The 18,192-nt window shown below is 57.1% G+C and overlaps 1 protein-coding gene across 5 annotated transcripts in view; it reads right to left on the bottom strand.

Moving 5' to 3' along the window:
* The window catches only part of SH3PXD2A (SH3 and PX domains 2A), a 225,695-nt gene that overhangs the window by 75,190 nt on the left and 132,313 nt on the right, over positions 1-18,192 (bottom strand). For all 5 annotated transcript variants that reach the window (XM_037064009.1, XM_037064010.1, XM_037064012.1 and 2 more), the window contains one exon: positions 7,952-7,980. In XM_037064009.1, coding sequence (XP_036919904.1) covers positions 7,952-7,980 — 29 coding nt within the window. The remainder of the gene's footprint in view (positions 1-7,951; positions 7,981-18,192) is intronic.

Here is an 18,192-nt window from a genome sequence, read left to right as displayed (position 1 = left end):
GACCGCCTGCCATTCTCCCTGCAGGAGAAACTGGGACAGAGAGGAACCAGGCCGGGCTGGGAGAACGAAGGCCCCCAGCCAGCTGCCTCTGCCCTGGGAGCTGCCCTCCGCCCGCCCACCACTGCTTCACATGTCTAGGCCGGCGGAGCGGCCGTGGGAGTCATGCTACAGACATGCACACGTGGGCAGCACGCTCCCGTTCTCCATCGAGTCACCGCCACGTGGGCTGGCAGTGGGGCTGCCCAATCAGTCAGCCTCCTTTCATTTCCAATTAGTAGGCTTTGAACTCCAGGGGTGACATCAGGCCGAGGACCTGGAGCCACGAAAATTAAAAATTATTCTAAAACACCAGCCTGGGTGTGGTGTGCCAAGGACGATGCCTTCAATAAGACACATCCGCTCTGGGAGCTGGCTGTTGGACGGGGCCAGGAGTATCCTGGCCTTTTTTGCTAAGCAGCCTGGGCCTTCCGCAGTGGGGATGGGTGGCTTGGGCAGATAAGAAAGCCTTGGAAATGGTGTTGAAAAAAGTCTTGCTGGTGCACTCTCCAAGGCTTCCTTTCCAGACTCATCTCCTGCCTCCCCTTCCCTGCCCCTCTCTCCTACCGGGTTGGACACCTCTCTTTCCCTCAACTTCTCAGACTCAGCCCAGCCTCCAAGTACCTGCTCACAACCAGCCTCCCGGCCAGAGGAACCTGCCCAACTCTCTGCTCACCTCAGTCTCTTCCATCCTCCAGAACACGCCTTTGGCCTCTTGCCTCTTGGCCAGCCCCCCTTTTATATGACTCCCACAGCCTGAAGATCATAACCCATCCTGCCTTGTATTTTTTTTTAATTTATTGATTTTGAGAGAGAGATATAAAGAGATAAGTAAAGAGAGAGAAATATCATTTGTTGTTCTAGTTATTTATGCATTCACGGGTTGGTTCTTGCATGTGCCTTGACCAGGAATGGAACCTGCAACCTTGGCATAAGCGAAAAACGCTCTAACCAACTGAGCTACCGGCCATGGCTCATCCTGCCTTGTATTCGTTAATGAAGCCCTGACAATGCCCTACTTTCTGAGCTGAGCTATGAGCTCCAAGAGGCCAGAGACCAGCAAGGCTTAAAAGGAATGAAAGCCGCAGGGAACCCAGCACTCTGGAGGGGAGGGAAGGCTGCTGCCGGCTGCTTTGTCTCTGTCCATCGCCCTCTGTGGCTGGTGAGCAGAGCAGGCCTGGGGCCAAGAGAACTGGCTCTGCTCTCCACCCCACTGGGGCATCACCTTGGGGGAGAGGAGGCACTGGAGGTGGGACGGAGGGGCTTTCCCTGCTGCGCAATGGCCCTCCATACACCTCTGCACCTGCTCACACCACTTCAGCCGGAGGAGGTTGGATCACAAGGACCGGATTTGAATCCCCCACCTACTTGGCTAGGTGACCTTGGCAGGTCCTTTAACCTTCCTTCCCTGGTCTATAAAGTAGGGGATGAGACCCCCTGCCTGGGTTGCTGGGAGGCTTACTGGCCATTGTGAGATGGTGCGCACCTTGCCACCCCCCCACCCCCGTCTGACTGAGGAGGGCAAATGCCACAGCCAGGGGTCTCTCCTGGTTGAGAGCTGGTCACCCAGGGGGCTGCCTCCTGTTCATAATAAAAGTAGCTAAGCCCTCCGAGAGTGTTTGCTGTGGTGGGCACAGGGCTGGTGTTAACATTTCCTGTGTGTTAACTCGTATTCCAGCCTCAAACAGCCTGACAAAGTGCTCCTGTCACCTCATTTCACAGACAAGGCAACTGAGGCACAAGCAGGTTAAGTAAGGGCTTGCCAAAGGTCACTCAGCTGGCATGAAACCAGGTGTTCTGGCTCCCGAGTCCGTGTTCTTAATTCTACAAAAAGCCTTGACGGCTGAGTCTAGGCCACATCTCCTCTGGGGCCAGGCCCAGGGCTCCCAGAATGGAAATAAACACCAAGTAGGTGTTTCCACTCTCACATCAGAGATCACATCAGAGGTAAGGCCCAGTTCTCCCCTCCTTTCAGAGCCCGGCGGTAATTAAAAGGACAATGGCAACTACTATTCCTGGGAGCTTGCTCCAGGCCAGGCCCTCTGTTAATTCAATCCTTACATTTCCTCGAGGCAAGCACAATTTCTGCCCCCATTTTCCACATGGGGGCATGAAGGTCAGAGGTCAAGTTGCCAGTCACAGAGCAAACACATGGCAGAGAAGGGGTTGGAGCCCCATTGGTCTGATGCCAAAATCTCAACTCTCACCTACAGGCAAAACGTGCTTCTCCTTGACATAACTACAGTAATGCTGATGTCATTAACTCTGCCCAGTAATAACAACGCAAGAGTTATGATCACTAAAATGGAAGCGGGCCCGAGCTCACCAAATTTTCCAAGGAAAATAAAGTAAACAGGATTTCATGAGAAACATCAGCACTTGCCCAAGAGAACGAACGAACTCGCAACACTCTTGAGCAACCCCATTTGCATGTAAACCAGGGGCAGCTCCGCAGAACTCCAGGGTGGGATGCAGCACCAGCCCCTGCACCCGCAGGGCAGCTATCCCAGTGCCAGGCCGGTTCCGCGGGATTCCGTGGCCTCCTGCGCCCACTAGTGGCACAACTCAGAACTCCCCAGCCCTGGGCCCTGGAGAAGACTGCTTCCTAGAACAGAGAGCACCATTCCATCTTTTCAGGTCTGCAGAGAAGCCCCTGTTCTGGGGCTCCTGGGGCAGCGCTCCCTCTGGGGAAGCCAGTCAGGGCAACGGGCCCTTCCCACTGCCAGGCACAGAGCCCTCTAGTAGCATGACCTCCCTGAGCCCTCTGCACCTTCCTGCAACTACCAGCTCTGATAACTTCATTTTATGCATCGACATGGCTGGGCTGCCGTCCCCAGCGATTCAGCCACACACTAACCAGGTGTTGCTGGGGAAGCTACTTTGCAGGTGTGATCAAGTCCCTAATTAGTGTACCTTCAGTGAGGTTATCTAGGTATTAGGGGAGGGGAGGCAGGAGGGCTGAGTCCATCAGCTGAGCAGAGCAAAGGCTTCCCTGAAGAAGAAATTTCACCACTGACCACACCCCAGCCTGCCTCTGAATTTCAGCCTTGCCTAGCCAGTCCCACCCAGTCATGTGAATCAAATCCTTGCAAGAGAGCTCCTAATACATATACAGCTCCTGCAGGTGAGGTAGCAGAGCCCAGGTGACGGGATCTGTCCAGGGCCACATGACCAGCACCATGTGGGACTGAGAATGGAAGCAGAGGCGTCTGACTCCTCCCAGTGCCCAGCTACACTCCCCCTCACAGCCCACCCCCACTGCTGCTGGCGTCCTCAACTCTCATCTGTCTCTGTGCCTTGTCTTGCTCTCCATTCACCAGTCAGAAAAAATGCTTCTGAGATCTAAGTCAGACCATGTCCCCTTCTTTTGGGGGCCCTTGGGTGGCTCTCCACTCACGGTGGAAGTCGAAAATCCTTAAAGTGGCCCGCAAGGCCCTAAATGATTCACCTCTGCTCTCACCTCCTGCCACCTTGCTCTCCCCGCCTCTTTTCTACCCCAGCCTCAAGCCCCTGTGCCCTGCCCCAAGCAGGCCAGTGAGCTCCCTCTCCAGGGCCTTTGCACTCACTGTGCCCTTGGCCTGGACCGCTCTCTTCCTCCAATAATTGTGTTGCAACCTCTGTCTAATATACATTCCTGTAAATGCAGTTCATCGCCCATAGCAGACTGCAAGCTCCTCAAAGGCAGAAAGACACATTCCTGTCACCTCAACACCTGGCACAGTGCCTGGCAGGCAGCTGGTGCTCAACCAGATCAGCTGAAGTTTCTGGTCTCCTAAGAAGAAGCCACACTCAGACCTTCTGCCCCAACCAGAAAACCTCTTCCTCTTCCCAGGAACATCCCGATGTGAGGGCACAGTGACCTTTCCTCCCTGACCTGCAGGCCGCATGCATTCTTCCATCCCCCCATCCATTCAACAAGCACAAGGCGGGAGGGGGCGGTTGCTACTGGTGTGAGGCCTGCAGCAAGGTCTTCCCTCTCAAGGTGGTGGGACAGATCATAAGGAAAATTCAAGAGATGAGAGTGTGGTCAGTGATGGGCACAGAAGAAGTAAAGTGAGTTGAGGGGGCAGTTAGATGGTGGAAGATGGGGGCAGCGGCTCTGAGGCAACAATTAAGCAGAAATCTCAAAGAGCCAGCCAGGTGGGAACAGAATTCCAGGCAGAGGGAACCTGAGTGCAAAGACTATGTGGAGAGAATGAATGTGAAGTGCTTAAGGTGTGGCCCAGCAGAGAGACTTGGAGTGGGAATGGGTGGGGGAGGAGGGGAGGGTAGGAGCCCAGGGCAGGATGACAGGTAGGGGCCAAAGCACACAGCGCTCTGAGGCTGGGATAAAGAGTTTAGTCTGGTTGGGCTGGGAAGGCCTTTGGGGGAGATTTAAGCAGAAAAGCTCATTATTTGCTACGAGTTTGAAGTGCTCACTCTAACTGGGAGGTAGACAAAAGTGTAAGGGCGGAAGCAGAGGCCCAGGAGGAGCTAGGGAAGTTAGACAAAGATGAGGGGAACCATCCTGGGGGGGGGGGGAGGGGGTAGGTGGCGGGGAGGAGGTGGGAGAAGTGGGTGGATCTGGAGGAGAGAAAGGGAGGGGTCAAAGGTGACTGCTGGATGTTGGGCTCCAGCAACAGGGAGGCTGGTGGCGAGGGGAAGATGCAAGATGGAGACATTGAGGCCGGCATTTCCAAGGTCACTGGTCCTGCCCTGTCCCGAGGCTGTCTGTATGCTGCCTGAGAACTTTCTTCCAGCCGACTCCACCCTCCCCAGGCCTGGCTTCAAGTTGTGGCTCTGTGCTCAACAAGAGATTCCTCCAAGAGATCTTCCCAGGAGGAGCCAGGGCTTTGGGGACTAAAATGGGAAAAGTGATGGCCAGGGAACAGCATTCATTGTCTCCATGCAAATGTCCCTGGGAAACTTTGTGAGTTTCATGACAGAGCAGGGTGGAACCCTAAACGTGGACTCAGATCCTCACTTTGCCACAGACTTCAGCCAGCCATCCTCTCAGAGCTTCAGTTTCTCCAGTGTAAAGCGGGAATCCCACCCACATGCAACACGGCTCAGAGCAGCAAATGAGGAAATGTATGTAAAGTTGCCGGCACATAGTAAATGTTCATTAAATAATAACAGTAGCTAGCTAGCACTTTGGGAGAGCTTTCCAGGTTGCAGGCAGTGTTCTAAGCAGGCTTATATATATTAGTTTATCTAATCTTCATTATAGCCATATGAGATGAGTATTAGTCTGGGTTCTCCAGAGAAGGAGAAATACATATACATGATTGTGGAGACATGGTGAGCCCAAAACCTGATGCAGTAAACTGGCAGGCTAAAGATTCAGGGAAGAGATGCAGTTCAAGTCCAAAGGCAGTCTGCTGACAGCATTACTTCTTGCTCAGGGGAGTTCAGTCCTTGTTCCATTAAGGCCTTCAACTGAGGCCAACCTACCTCACAGAGGATTATAGAAGGTTAGAAGGTAATCTACTTTATTCAAAGTCCACTGATGTAAAAGTTGATCTCACCCCGGCCGGGTGTGGCTCAGTTCATTGGGCATTGTTCCGGTCAGGGCACAATGGGTCTGATCCTGGGCGGGGTGCATGAGGAAGGCAACCAACTGATATTTCTCTCTCACATCAAACTTTCTCTCCCTCCCCTCCCCCCTCTCTAAATTCTCTCTCCCTTCCTCTCTCTCTAAAAGCAATGGATGTCCTCAGGTAAGGAGTAAAAAAAATTTTTTTAAGTTAATCTTATTCTAAACCCACCTTCATAGAAACATTCAGAATAATACTTGGCCAAATATCTGGGCACCATGGCCCAGCTAAGTTGATACATGAAATTAACCATTACAATGTGTATGAATAACATCACCAATTTACGGACAACGGAACAGGCACAGAGGAGGTAAGAAACCTGCCCAAGGTCTCAGAGGACAAAAGCCAAACTCTAAACTCTTGCGGTCTGGCTCCAGAGCTGGCATTTTAACCATGACACTAAGTGGCCATTATCATAAGCACACAGATTAAATTCCTCCATCCATTCTTTTCCTGTCCTAAGAGTAGAAGGCAGGGTTGGGGGGGAGGGGGTGGATTCCCCGGGTGGGGCCCTGCATTGCTTAAGAAGCAGCATTGAACCCAAGCTCCAGAGACTGGGAGTGGGGGGACCTATGGGGTTACCTGGCCCAGCCCCTGACTTTACAGAGGGACACAGAGGCCCAGAATTGAGAAGGGACTCACTCAAGGTCTCCTGGCTTCAGAAAGTAATGATGAGGATGATAAACTACAACTTCTGTAGTCATCACTATGTGCTGCATGTGAGGTTGATACCATCATCGTCTTTGTTTTAAAGGAAATGAGGAAATGGAAGCAGAGATCATGAAACTTGCCTAAGGTCATACACAGCCAGAACTGGAGCCTGGGAGCACGTCTCTGAGGCCCCAGACAAGGGTCTCCAGGGCAGGGGCTATGACAGAGCACAGCCCCAGGTGTGCAGCCCCTTCCCACTTCTCCCCCTGGGGCTCTGGCTGCAGGTGACACTTGAGGTGGTCTTGCGACTCCTCTGGTTCCCAGCTGCGACTTCCCTGGTCCTGGAGGGAAGGCCTTCTGCACCAGTGGGTGGGCACACCCGAGACACCCCTGCGCAGCTGACAGGGCTGTGCACACACATCTCACCCCTGTCACGCACACCCCAAATGGGCACAGACATGTGGTCAGACTCCAACCCACAACCAGACACAGCCCAACACACTGGCACACGTATCCAACATCTGTGCACCCAGACAAGTAACATAGCCTCACATCACACAACCGGGACACAACTTTCCACATCCCAGAAGACACATAAGCCAGCATTTGGGCACATGAAACGTATGAACCCATACTCAGAAACACACACTGTGCCATCATACCGACCCCCCATCCCCAATTCACACATTCATTGCATGTGGGCACCCACACCACTGATCCCAGACCAAGGCACGTGGACAGATAGGTCCCCACAGGAGCCATTAGCGAGAGTCACGTGCTTATACACACTTCCCACATCCTCCAGGCCAGACCCCACCCCCCATGGCTGCTCACCCCCCTAAATATAGGCAACATACACGCCAACACGGATGGCTCCAATCCGCCCACCCCCCATCTGTACACACAGAGCTCTAACTCCTAGGGACCGTCCTCCCCGCACCCTCCACCAACGACACCCCGCCCACACTCAGGCCTTTGCCTAGCCCAGCCTGCCCTTCTCCAACCCCAGCTGTCAGACCCCAGCTGACAGCGCCAGCCTACCGGCCCGCCCCGCCCAACCGAGCCGCCAGAGAGGGCTGGCTCCGCCTCTCTCCTTGACTCCACCCGCTTCGCAAACTCTGAGCGAGCCCTGGCACCTGTCAGGCCAAGGCCCTGCAGGTGCACCCCCTCCCCGCCCCACCCCGCGAAGCTGCCACCACGCAGGGCTCCCTCCCCCAGGAAAGAGAACGCGCTCCCCTGGATGGAGGAAGCGGAGAGGGGGGTCTCCGCCGCAGACGTTAAAAACTCAAGTTCGACCCCTTTCCAGTCCTGGTTGTCACCCTCCCTCCGCGAAAACACTGCGTCTCTATTAACCTTTCCATCACCTCCGCACCACGGGAAGGGCCCAAGGAGAAGTGGGCACCGCAACCCAGGGAGGAGGAGAAGTATCAGCTGCACACTGTGGGGGCTTAGGCTGTTCAAGAGACACCCTCCTCCAGTCCCCATGCGCCCACCCCCCACTGCCCACTGGGGACTGGGAGGGACTCAGTGGGTGTTGAGGGCGCAAGTACCAGAGATCTTAGGGGTACGAAGGAAGTACCCCCAGTTCCGCAGGACCACGGGGCAGGCGGCCATGGACCCCTCCCCCCAAGAAAGTCCTCCGCAGGGTCGGAGAGGCAGGAGGGGAAGACACCCGGAGGCTCCCTTACCTGATTTCCTCTTGGAACTGCCATAGTCCCTGAAAAAGAAGCAACAACAGATAGACATGGTTAGGGCTGGGCTGGGCTGCGCGGGGAATCGGGGCTGCGGGCGGCGACTGCGGGGCGCCCACGAGCGGGCTGCGGTGGGTCGTCTGCGCCGCGTCTGCTCATGTGATCCCCGCTGCCGCTGAGCCGCGCGCTCTGCAGCCGCACGCACTGCGCGCAGCGCCGGCCCGCGGGTCCCCTGCCAGTCCTTCCTCCCGGCACGATTCGCCCGCCCCGCCCAGCCCCGGCCCGGCCTGGCCCTGCAGGAGGGGCTCCCAGGACCACTGTGCCCATTATAGGCTTTCCCCGCCCTTGGGGGGTGTGGGAGGACGAGGCAAGTACGCAAGCAAGCACTTCGCAAATAGGGAAACTGAGGCTCTGGGGATGGTTGCTAGAACCCAGGCCCTGCCCACCCTGGAAGCCCGCCCCCACCCCTGAAGGGCTTCCCCTCCCAATTCTTGGCATTACTAGCTCATGCCCACTCAACTTTTAACTCACAACTGAAATATTTACCTCCCTAACGTACCTTCCCCAGCACTTCCCTCTCCAAATTGGCCTCCAAGTAATTAAACATTTGTGAGACCCTTTGATTAAAGTCTGCCCCTGCCCTAGCCCCAAACTCCCTGCTAGAAATTAACCCAGCCTCAGGGAGGGTCAGGGCACTTCCCAGTCCTGGACCCAGGTACCCTCTGCTGCTTGGTCCAGCTGTGGGCCCCTCCCGCCCCTTCTCCTTCACCATCCTCAGAGCCTCCCCCACCCCTAAAACGCTGGGGGTTCTTTTCAGCGCTCAGGAGGGGGCTAGGTGTCCGGAGAGTGGAGGAGTCGCCTTTCACTTCCCGTGGGGGATCCAAGAAAAATGCCAATTTCGGGCTTTTGTCAAAGCCCAAGGGCCAGCTTGGTTGGCCTGCTACCAAGACGGGACTCATGTGGAAAGGGGCAGGGGGTTCGCAAGGAAGGTGTCTGCCTCGTGGAGACTCCCCAAGGTTCCGATGCTGGAAGTCTAGATGGGCTAGTCTGGGCTTTGGAACTTGGGGTGAGCTCCAAGGTAACTCGCCCACCAGTGAAGGCGGAGGACTGTCCTGGAGTGCTGGGCTTCCTCAAGTCTGGCCTCAGGCCTCAGTGGGTCAGAACGCCAGAGCCGAGGACCAGAAACCCGAATTTCTGATACTGTCCTCCTACTCCGCTCTCCTGTTTGAGAACGCCCTTCTAATTCCAAATCCCATGCCTCTTTCAACCCTCACATCCACCCCAAGAGGAAGGTCTTATCGCTTCCATTTTACAGATGAGGAAACAGGAGTTCAGCCACTGCCCAAGGTCACCCAACCTGGGGAAGGGCGTGGCTCACAAGCCCACCCACAGGAATGGATGGAGTGGAGGAATCTGTTGCTGTTGTTTAATCTGTTGCTCCCAAAGACTAGGAAGGTGGGAGAGTTCCGACGCGCCCCTCCCCCCACCTGGCAGCTTCGTCTTGGGGTGGAGGGAAGTTAGGGAGAGACTGTGCCTGAGGGCCTGGCTGTGTCCCTGAGCTCAGTGGCAGGGAGAATCCCCAGTGAGGAAGAGGAGGGCATAGCAAGGTGCCTATGCCCTGCACAGCAGACTTGCCACGTCTAAGGAGGGAATTCATTTCTCAAGCTCTTTGCAGAGTGAGGCCCAGGGAAGGGCAGAGAGTGGATGGCAGTGAAGAGGTGCCCCCCCCTTCCCCTCCCATTTTCCCATGGGTCCTGCAGGAGAAGCCCTCCAGGCCTGGGATCACAGTGGCCCAGTGACCATTCCCTGGCTGCCAGTAGTCCAGACAGGGGGTAACTTCCTCACAGTGATGGCCACCTTCTCCCCACTTGTGCAGCTGCAAGTCACCCAGGACTTTCTTTGAGCTTGTCCACAGCCCTGGTGGGGGGTGGGGACTTGCAGGCCGGTCATTATCCTGTGATGAGGGCCCACACCAAGGCTCAGGAGTGGGAGAGGGACATAATCCGCAGGAGCAGAGTGCTTCCTCTGTGCTGGGACCGGGTCAGTGATTCTCAACCTGGTCATGCACAACGGGATCCTCTGGGGAGCTGGTGACAACTGCAGGTGTGGGGCGCCACCCCACCCCCACCCCATCTGCATCTCCAACAAGATCCAGCTGTGAGTTAGGAAGCTGGGCCAGTGTTGGCTGAGAACCTGGGACCCAGCACGGTTTCTGCCCCCTCCGCTACAATCCTGACATGTAAGTCAAGGTGGTACCAAGAGGCGCCCCAGTCCCCGCACCACAGTCTCCATAAGACCCCAGCCACCGTCAGGAACATTCCTGCTCAGTAAGAACAGCATGCTTGCAGTGCCCCCAGCCCCAGTCGGACCCCTGCCAGCCTGTCCTTCAGCCAAGCCAGGTGAGAGCCCTTCCCACCAGAGACTTGTAGACCACTCCAGGTGGCCCCTCATTTTGCAGGTGATGACAGCAAAACTTAGACAAGCTGGATAACTTGTTCAAGGTCTAGCAGTGAGTAGGCAAGGCTGGGATTGAGCACTGAGAACCTAGGCCCTGCTCTGGGGAGCGGGCAGTTCATGACATCCCAAATACTGCCACTGCCTGGAGCGCTGGGTGCCAGGGGGAGGGGACGCAGGCACTGGAGCCTCTGAGAAGCGCAGGGAGTTAGTGGAGTGGAGGGTGAGTCCTGGCGGAGGGTCAGCTGGGCTGTGGCTGAGGGGAGGGAATGGCAGGCACATTTTCTTCCCAGCACCTGGGTGGGCACTCCAGCCTCTTAGCAGTTTCTGGGTGGGCACCTTTTAGCAAGGCCCTTTTTGCATTTTTAGCTGCTGAATAGGCTGAGGAACAGCTTAGGTATCCAGTGGCTGGGCCTCCCCCATGCCCCACCTACCCAGGCACAGGGGGAAGGGCAGGGCTCCCCACCTTTGGCACGCCTACCTCCCACTGCCCTGCACTGGATGGCAAGCCTTCTTGTCCCCAAAGGGGTCAAAATCACCCTCACTTCCCCTCCTTGCCCCAGTTCTTGCCCTGAGCTGACAGCCCGCACCCACTGATGAATCCGCTTGGGGTAGGTCACAGTCTAGCCTGCATCCGACCTGCTGCTGAATCACTATCTCCCACGGAGCCACAGGAAGGAGAAGGGAAGGGAGGAAGGCCCACGTCTCCCTCCAGTGCTGCCAGAAGCTAATGTAATTGAAAAGGCCTCCCAGGCGGTGTCCTCACTGTGTCCTCACATCAGGCCACTTGGCTTTCTCTGCAACTGGTCCAGAGACCCAGGCAAACCAGAATGTGGGACCTTGAGGACTCGATCTGGGAAAGTCACAAACTGTGAAAGCTCGTCACCCTACAGTCCACAGGTCTGGCCTGGCTGGAGAAGATGGGAGGATTTATCCTACCCTGCACCATCTCTCCCCCATTTAAATGGGGACTCCTGCCCTGGCTGGCATAGCTCAGTGGATTGCACACCAGCCTACAAACCAAAAGGTCACTGGTTCGATTCCCAGTCAGGGCACATGCCTGGGTTACAGGCCAGGTCCCCAGTAGGGGGCATGCAAGAGGCAACCACATATTGATGTTACTCTCCCTCTCTCCTTCCCTTCCCATCTCTCTAAAAATAAGTAGAATCTTAAAAAAAAAAGTCAGGGACTCCTGAGGTCTCCCTCTACCCCCCATGATATAAACAGTCCCTGTCTTGGCCCTTCCTCACCGGATGAGGTCCTGAATGAAGTTCACAGGGCAGACTGTGGAAGAAGACAGACTCCAGGTCAGCTCCCTACTATTGCGAGCTGCATGATCGTCTTGAGCTACTTACTTCGCCTCTTTAGCGCCCACTTCTCTATCTGTAGAAAGAGGGTAATAACCCCACCAAGGCCTTAACATTTGGGGAGGAAGAAACGTACAGTGTACATAAAGGTGCTCGCATACTGCCCGGCGCAGAGAATGCCATAGAACCGGTCATTGCTGTTGTTCTCTCACAGCTGGACCTGGCCCCAGCTTCGCTGTCACCCACATGGCAGAGGCCTGCAGAGCCCCCCACCAAATGAAAGGAAGCGGCTCCTTCTAAAGGACCTCGGCGAGATGCTGGCATACAGCGCCCAACAGAACAACGCCTGCCTCCTCCTCGGAGTCTTGGGCTTTCACAGACACCAAAGCAACCTGGGTTTCCGTCCAGGCCGGCCCACCTGGGGAAAGCCTGTTCCCACACACTGCGCGTGGGATCTGGCTGCTCTGGCGATAGCCCCATTTTCAGGGCACCGCTGGCCCGTAGGCATCGGCTGCTCTGGACTCACTGACTGGGGCGCCTTTAACCTTGCAAGGAGCGGCCAGCTCTCAGAGCCCCAGACCAAGAGGTGCAAAGGGCGCTGAGTTTTCATGTTAATGGTACCCAGGTCAGCTTTCCATTTTTCTCCTTGTTTTCCCCTTTCATTTCTCTTGGTGAGATGGGGCTGTGTCCCTGCCCTGGACAGCCTAGAGAACGGGCTGGTGTTGGAGAAAGCAAAGAGGGAGAGGCTGGAAGGAGGGAGTGGGAAAAGCATTTATCAATTCGTGAGTGTTAGCCACCCATTTTTGTGCACACCTCCCCCTGCTGCCCTCCCTTGAAAATTCCCAGCGGGCATCTGACCTCAGTGCTCTGAAACAGGCAGAGGTGGTGGTAATCCATTTGACGGATGGGGAGACTGAGGTCCTGAGGGCATAAGTGGAGCCACATGGACAGTCCTGACCCCAAGTGCTCCCCACACTGAGGCCCCCAGGGGTTGGGCTGCAAGGTGAGGACAGACAAGCTGGGGAGAGGAGGACCTGCTGGTCTCTGGGAACGAGAGGCAAAGCCAGGAGGGGCCACCGAGGCAAGGGAGAAAGTAGGAAGGGAAGCGCCGCCTGACTGGGCCAGCTCTGGGGAAGGCAGCCCCGCCAGGTGGGATTCTGGTGCCACGGGTCCCTCCGCTGCCTGTCACCCCCTCACATTCTGGCTCCCACCAGCGAGCATCCTGGCAGAGGAGGAAACGCACATACAGCCTCCAGCCCGATGCTCCCGCCCTCCCGTCTGCTGACTGACATTGAGCCCAGGACACCCATCTGCAGGGCATGCTGCCACAGGGACCTGCTTCGGAGGCTGGCTGCTTTGCCAGGTGGCTCGGGATGCCCCTGACAGCCAAATGGTCTTGGGAAACAGGTGGTGCCTGGAACACAGCGGCTGGGGGAGTTGTCAGGCCACCCTGGCCCGGGGGCTGACACGGAGCCCTGAGGAGCGCCACGGTGACTTCAACTGCTGCTCCCAACCAATCAGCATGCTTCCTGCTCCAGCTGTAGGCCAGCTCGCGAAGGCCTGCGTGGGCACGGGGGAAAGACAGGGCACGCTTCTGGCCTGCAAGTCTGGGCTGGAGACGGAGAAACAAAAGTACCCAGCACAATGAGACATGTTACATTCTGTGACATTCCAAGAGGCTCAGGAGTGGTCACACTCCACATGCAGAGAAAAGCTCCTGGGGCTGCTGGACATCGGAGGCAGCTCCCTGGAGGAGGGCTTGACCTAGGCCTTGAAGGATCAGGGTGCATGGATCCACGGGGAGGGCAGGGTGGGACCGGGGACGGGAGGGACTCTGGCGTCCGGCTGTGAAACCCAGAAGGTTTCAGAGTCAGCAGCGCAGTGCCGACTCTGGATGTCTGGATGCAGTGAAGGGAGAGTCTTGTTAAGGGAAGACGCAGACAGCTAAGGGGCAGGGAAGGACAGAGGTCGTGACAAGTCTGGTGATGAGGTCACCAGCCCCGGGGGCTGGGTCTGGCTCTGCCCCTCAGTGGCTGGCAGCCCCGGGCAGCCCCTTCAAACGACAGGCTGCCGCCCACCAGTGAGTTGTGAACTCAACTCGGTGCATTCCAACAAGCTTTGAAAAAAGAACAGACTAAATGATCGAGTCTGCCGTAGTAAGGTTAAAGATTGTTTTTGCAAAATTTCTGTTTTCAGATATCTACCTACCTACCTACCTACCTATCTGTCTGTCTGTCGGGTTGTGATGTGACATTTCTTACTGTGGCAGAAAAAGTTTAAAAACACTGACAAACTCCCGGAGCCTCAGTCTCCCATTCTACCAGGAGGCGACGCTGAGTGTCCTTGGGGGCAGTTAGCGCTCTGGGAAACCAACACAGTGGGACAGTGAGCTGGTCGGAAGCCAGTGACGGGGGTCTGGGCAAAGGGTCAGCTGGGGTCTGGAGAATGCTGGGGGATTTTCCCACCCTGTGTAGCCCCTCGCTAGGTTTTTGTTCTGACTTTCGGGAGTCCTTGCAGAGTGATCATGAGGGGCAGCGACCTCCAGGGAAGATAGATGGGGGGGGCGCGGGCGATGAATGCTGTTCTTTGCCCCTGTGCGTGCCCTGGTCCACACTGCGGCACTGAGGGCCCTTGTGTCCAACAAGAATCCGTCCTTTCTCCTCCGGGGTTGTGTTTTCCAGAGTCCTGAGAATAGGCCCCATTGTGACCACGGGGACAGATCAGAGAGGCTAGAATTCTTGCCCTGGGTGAAAAAGCTGAATTCCTGGGGAAGGGAAGGGTCTCATGTGGCCCCAGGCTGGGTCCGGGGAGACTGATGCTGTTGCAGACCCCCAGCCTGGGTTCATCTCCTGACTGCCCACCCCCCCACCCCCAGGGCCTCTGCCATCACTCCATCCACAGAAAGTGCACAAAGCCCTGCCTGGCTGCCCGTCTCCTCTCGCTTGCCTCGCCATTCCGGCAAAGGCCCTGAGCAGGTCTACAGCCCGGGGTCAGCTCCACAGTGTCCAGGGCTCAGAGCTGAAGACCAAGATGTGGGTGGAGCTCAGCATGCTTCCGCCTCTCACTGCTTTGAGACACAGGCAAGTTACCTAACCTCTCCACACCTTCGGTTGTGGAAGGGGGTGAAAACCGTCCCCACCTTTGTTGTCAGGGCATCACCAGGGCTAACACACAAAGCTCTTAGAGCCACGCCTGGCACCTGACGAAGCGCCCTGGCCAACCGCCTGGCTTCATGAGAGGGGCTCGGTTTGGAGTGTGGACCGTGGCCACACTGCGGAAAGTGCTGACTGGCCCCCTCACGGCGGTGGACTTCATAGGACCCTGGCTCTGTCGCCCGGGGCACTGGCTGAGCACCATGAACACAGAGGGGACTGGGTTCCCACCCATGTGCACTCCAAGGAACCCCCACCTGAATGCCAACCGCCAGTGTCCGTGAAAAAAGGGGGCCAGGGGGGCACCAAGCTGGTTTCCTAGGTGGGAAAGGAAGCCGCGTGGCCCGCAGGCTGCCCGAGCTCCTGCTCTCTGCTCTGCCAGGCTGCTCCCGGCCACAGGGCTCCCTGGACTCCTGGGGACTGCGGGCCAGATCTGGAAACCCACAGACGGAGCAGCGACAAAATGTGGTGAAAGGGCTCGACTCTGAAGTCCCTGGAGAGAAAGGCAAGGAGGGTCTCCCGTGTGTGGAGGCCTTCCCAGTCTCTCTGCAAGTCCATTTGTCCATCTATCCACACGCCCACCTCTCCACGTCTCAGCAGAGGGGGCGCTGTAGACCCAGCCTGGGGTCGGAGCAGGAGCCTGATGGCCAAGCCAGTTCTGCCCTCACAGAGCACACGGCTGGTTGGAGAGGCGAGATAAACACCCAGGACAAGAAACCACAGAAGTCACTTTTTGATGAGGTGCCCCTCAGCCTGGTCAAAAGGGCAGGCTGTACAGGCACTGCCAGGATAGGGAGGGCAGAGTGGTCTGGGAGGGGTGCTTAGAAGAGGGGGCACTGCAGCCGCTCTCGAAAGATGAGGATTCAGAAAGAGCAGAGGCAGAAGGCACTTTGGAGTGGAAGGGATGATGTGAGCAAAGGGGCGAGGGCAGGAATGCGTGCGTGCGTGTGAACACGGAGAGACCAGACGAACACCAAGGCCCCACTATTGAGCAGGCCTCCAGGTTGCTCATTGGCTGTGGCCCCTCATGCCCCAGCCCCGGCCAAATTTTGGGCCGGGGCTGGGGCGCTGGGAGCCTGGGCCGAGAGCTCCCCGCTTCCCAAGCAGGCCCAGGAGTACGACCAAGACCCAGCTGTGCTTGTTCCTGCCTCAGCCTCCATGGGGAAGGGTGCTCAGAGCGGGACCCCACACTTCTCCAGGCACCCAGCCTGGGAGGCCTGGGTCCCTGGAGTGCATGTGGCGCCCCCTACAGGGAGAGCCCTGCATCTGCCACACCCTCCTGAGCTGTACATCAAAGTCTCACAAGTGCTGAGCGCCCATGAGTGCCAGGCCCTGTGACACCTGACTGTCTCTAAGGCAGGTGCTTTAGGGCCGTTTCACAGAAGTGGCTCAGACTCTTAGGTAACTGGCCTGGTGCCAGCCACACAGCTGCAAAGTCAGGGTCGTTTACCTGTGCATACAGCTACCACCCGCACCTTCCCGCCCTCTCTAGTGTTGTGCTGCCTCCTCCAGAAAGCCCACTCTGGTTTTGACACCCAGTGGCACAGAGTGTCCCGATTCTCCCCCCAGTACCTCGAGGTGCCCTCCTGGAGCCACCCAGCAGAATTCTCTGAAATCAATCATCCGTGAAAATGACGTCTGTGTGCACTGCCGAGTTCGGTGGCCGCCAGCCACTGTGGCTGTTGGGCACTCGAAATGTGGCCATTGTTACTCGAGAACTGGCTGTTAACCCTCTTTCACCGTAACAAAAGTTTCCATGTAAACAGCTGCAGTGTATCGGCTAGTGCACCGGACAGCACGGCCTTGGCCAGCGGTCCAAACTGGGTGCCCACAGCAGGTGGTGTTTGGCTCCCGGGGGAATGTGTGTGTGTAGCTGCCTGAGTTCACAGCCCAGCTCTGCCAGACAGGTTGCTCAGGGTCTGTCTGTCTCCTTTCCACTCTGTAAAGAGGAGAGACCAACAGGACCCATCTGACTGGGGCTGACGGACAAAACAGGGTAACACAGTGGATTAAGTAGTACCTGGTGCACAGCGAGGCTCGGTAAAAGTGACCGAATGCTCTGAGCTTCCAGCCCCACCTGCCGGCCACAGAGCTCCACCGAAGGCCTAACCCCCTGGGGCCGGGTGGGGAGGTCTCTCTAGAGGAGCCAAGATTTGTAGGTGATATGAACCACTGGGGACATACTGGGCAAGGCTGGGGTCGGGGGGTGTCTGATGGAGGGGGAGCCTAGGAAGGAGGTAGGCTCAGCTGGCTCCACTGGGGTGAGCCAAGCTTGGGTCATCCATTTAAAGAGGAAGAAACCCAGATGCAGAGGGTAAAGCCACATGCCTAGACACGATGGCTGGGGGGTGGCAGAGCTGGGGGTGGCAGGACTGAGAGATTCGATGCCACTGAAATGACAATTCTTTCTCCCACAGTCCCCAGGGATTCCCACTGCTGCCAAAATGCCAGGCCCCCTGGGGTCTGGCCCTCACTGACCTGACGTGGCAGGAGTGACAGGCAGGCCTGGATCCCCCTCACTGCTGGACCCAGCAGTCAATGTAACGAGGGGCAGGCGGCCGCCACATTCTGCTCACGGGCACTAGAGTGCAGGGCAATAGGGCTCTCTGCCCACGGCAGTGGGCCCAGGGGACCCCCGGGGCTTCTGGGCCAGCCTGGGCCCAGGGAGGCCTGGGGACTTCCCCAGGGTCTGCACAGGAGAGAGGGGGTCTAATGAGGAACTGGGAAAGACACCACACTGGGCCAGCCAGTGCGGAGTCACGAGATCCAGGCGGCTAGCAGCCCTCTCTGCACCTCAGTATCCTTGACAAAGAAAATGAGGTGCCGCCCTGGACCGCACCTGACTTCTGCAAAGAGCCTTCCAGCGCCAGCCCTCAGACAGGCCTGTGCCCTTCTTGCCAAAAGAGGGGCCACCCGGGAGCCCTGGGGGAGGGCTTCCTGCCCCAGCCCTCCTACACCCAGCCTCGCTGTCTGCACTGGGCCTGCTCTGTCTCCTCTGGCAGCCCGGCTTTAACAACAGCCAAATGGCTGTTCACCGGGACACCCATTACAGGTCCCGGAGGGCCAGCCCTGGGCCACCACTGGGCCTTTCACTGTGTAGTGAAAGCTGAGCTTCTGCCACCAGAAAGTCCCCTGAGGCCCTGAAGCAGGCATGAACCCTTGAACCCTAGAGCATGGTGGGAACTGGAGACCAGGGTGTGACGGGTGGGGAGGGGAATGGGCCCAGCCTTGGTGGGAGCCACCACTAAGAAGCCCCTCCCCCCGAGTGATCCCTTCTTTCCCAAAGGGTGTCATGCTGCTATTGTTGCCATTGCGATGGTCACTG

This window comes from Sturnira hondurensis, unplaced genomic scaffold (genome assembly GCF_014824575.4).
Source record: "Sturnira hondurensis isolate 20B ecotype Veracruz unplaced genomic scaffold, ASM1482457v3 Scaffold0014854, whole genome shotgun sequence".
Taxonomy (NCBI): domain Eukaryota; kingdom Metazoa; phylum Chordata; class Mammalia; order Chiroptera; family Phyllostomidae; genus Sturnira; species Sturnira hondurensis.
This window is presented reverse-complemented; position numbering and strand designations above follow the sequence as displayed.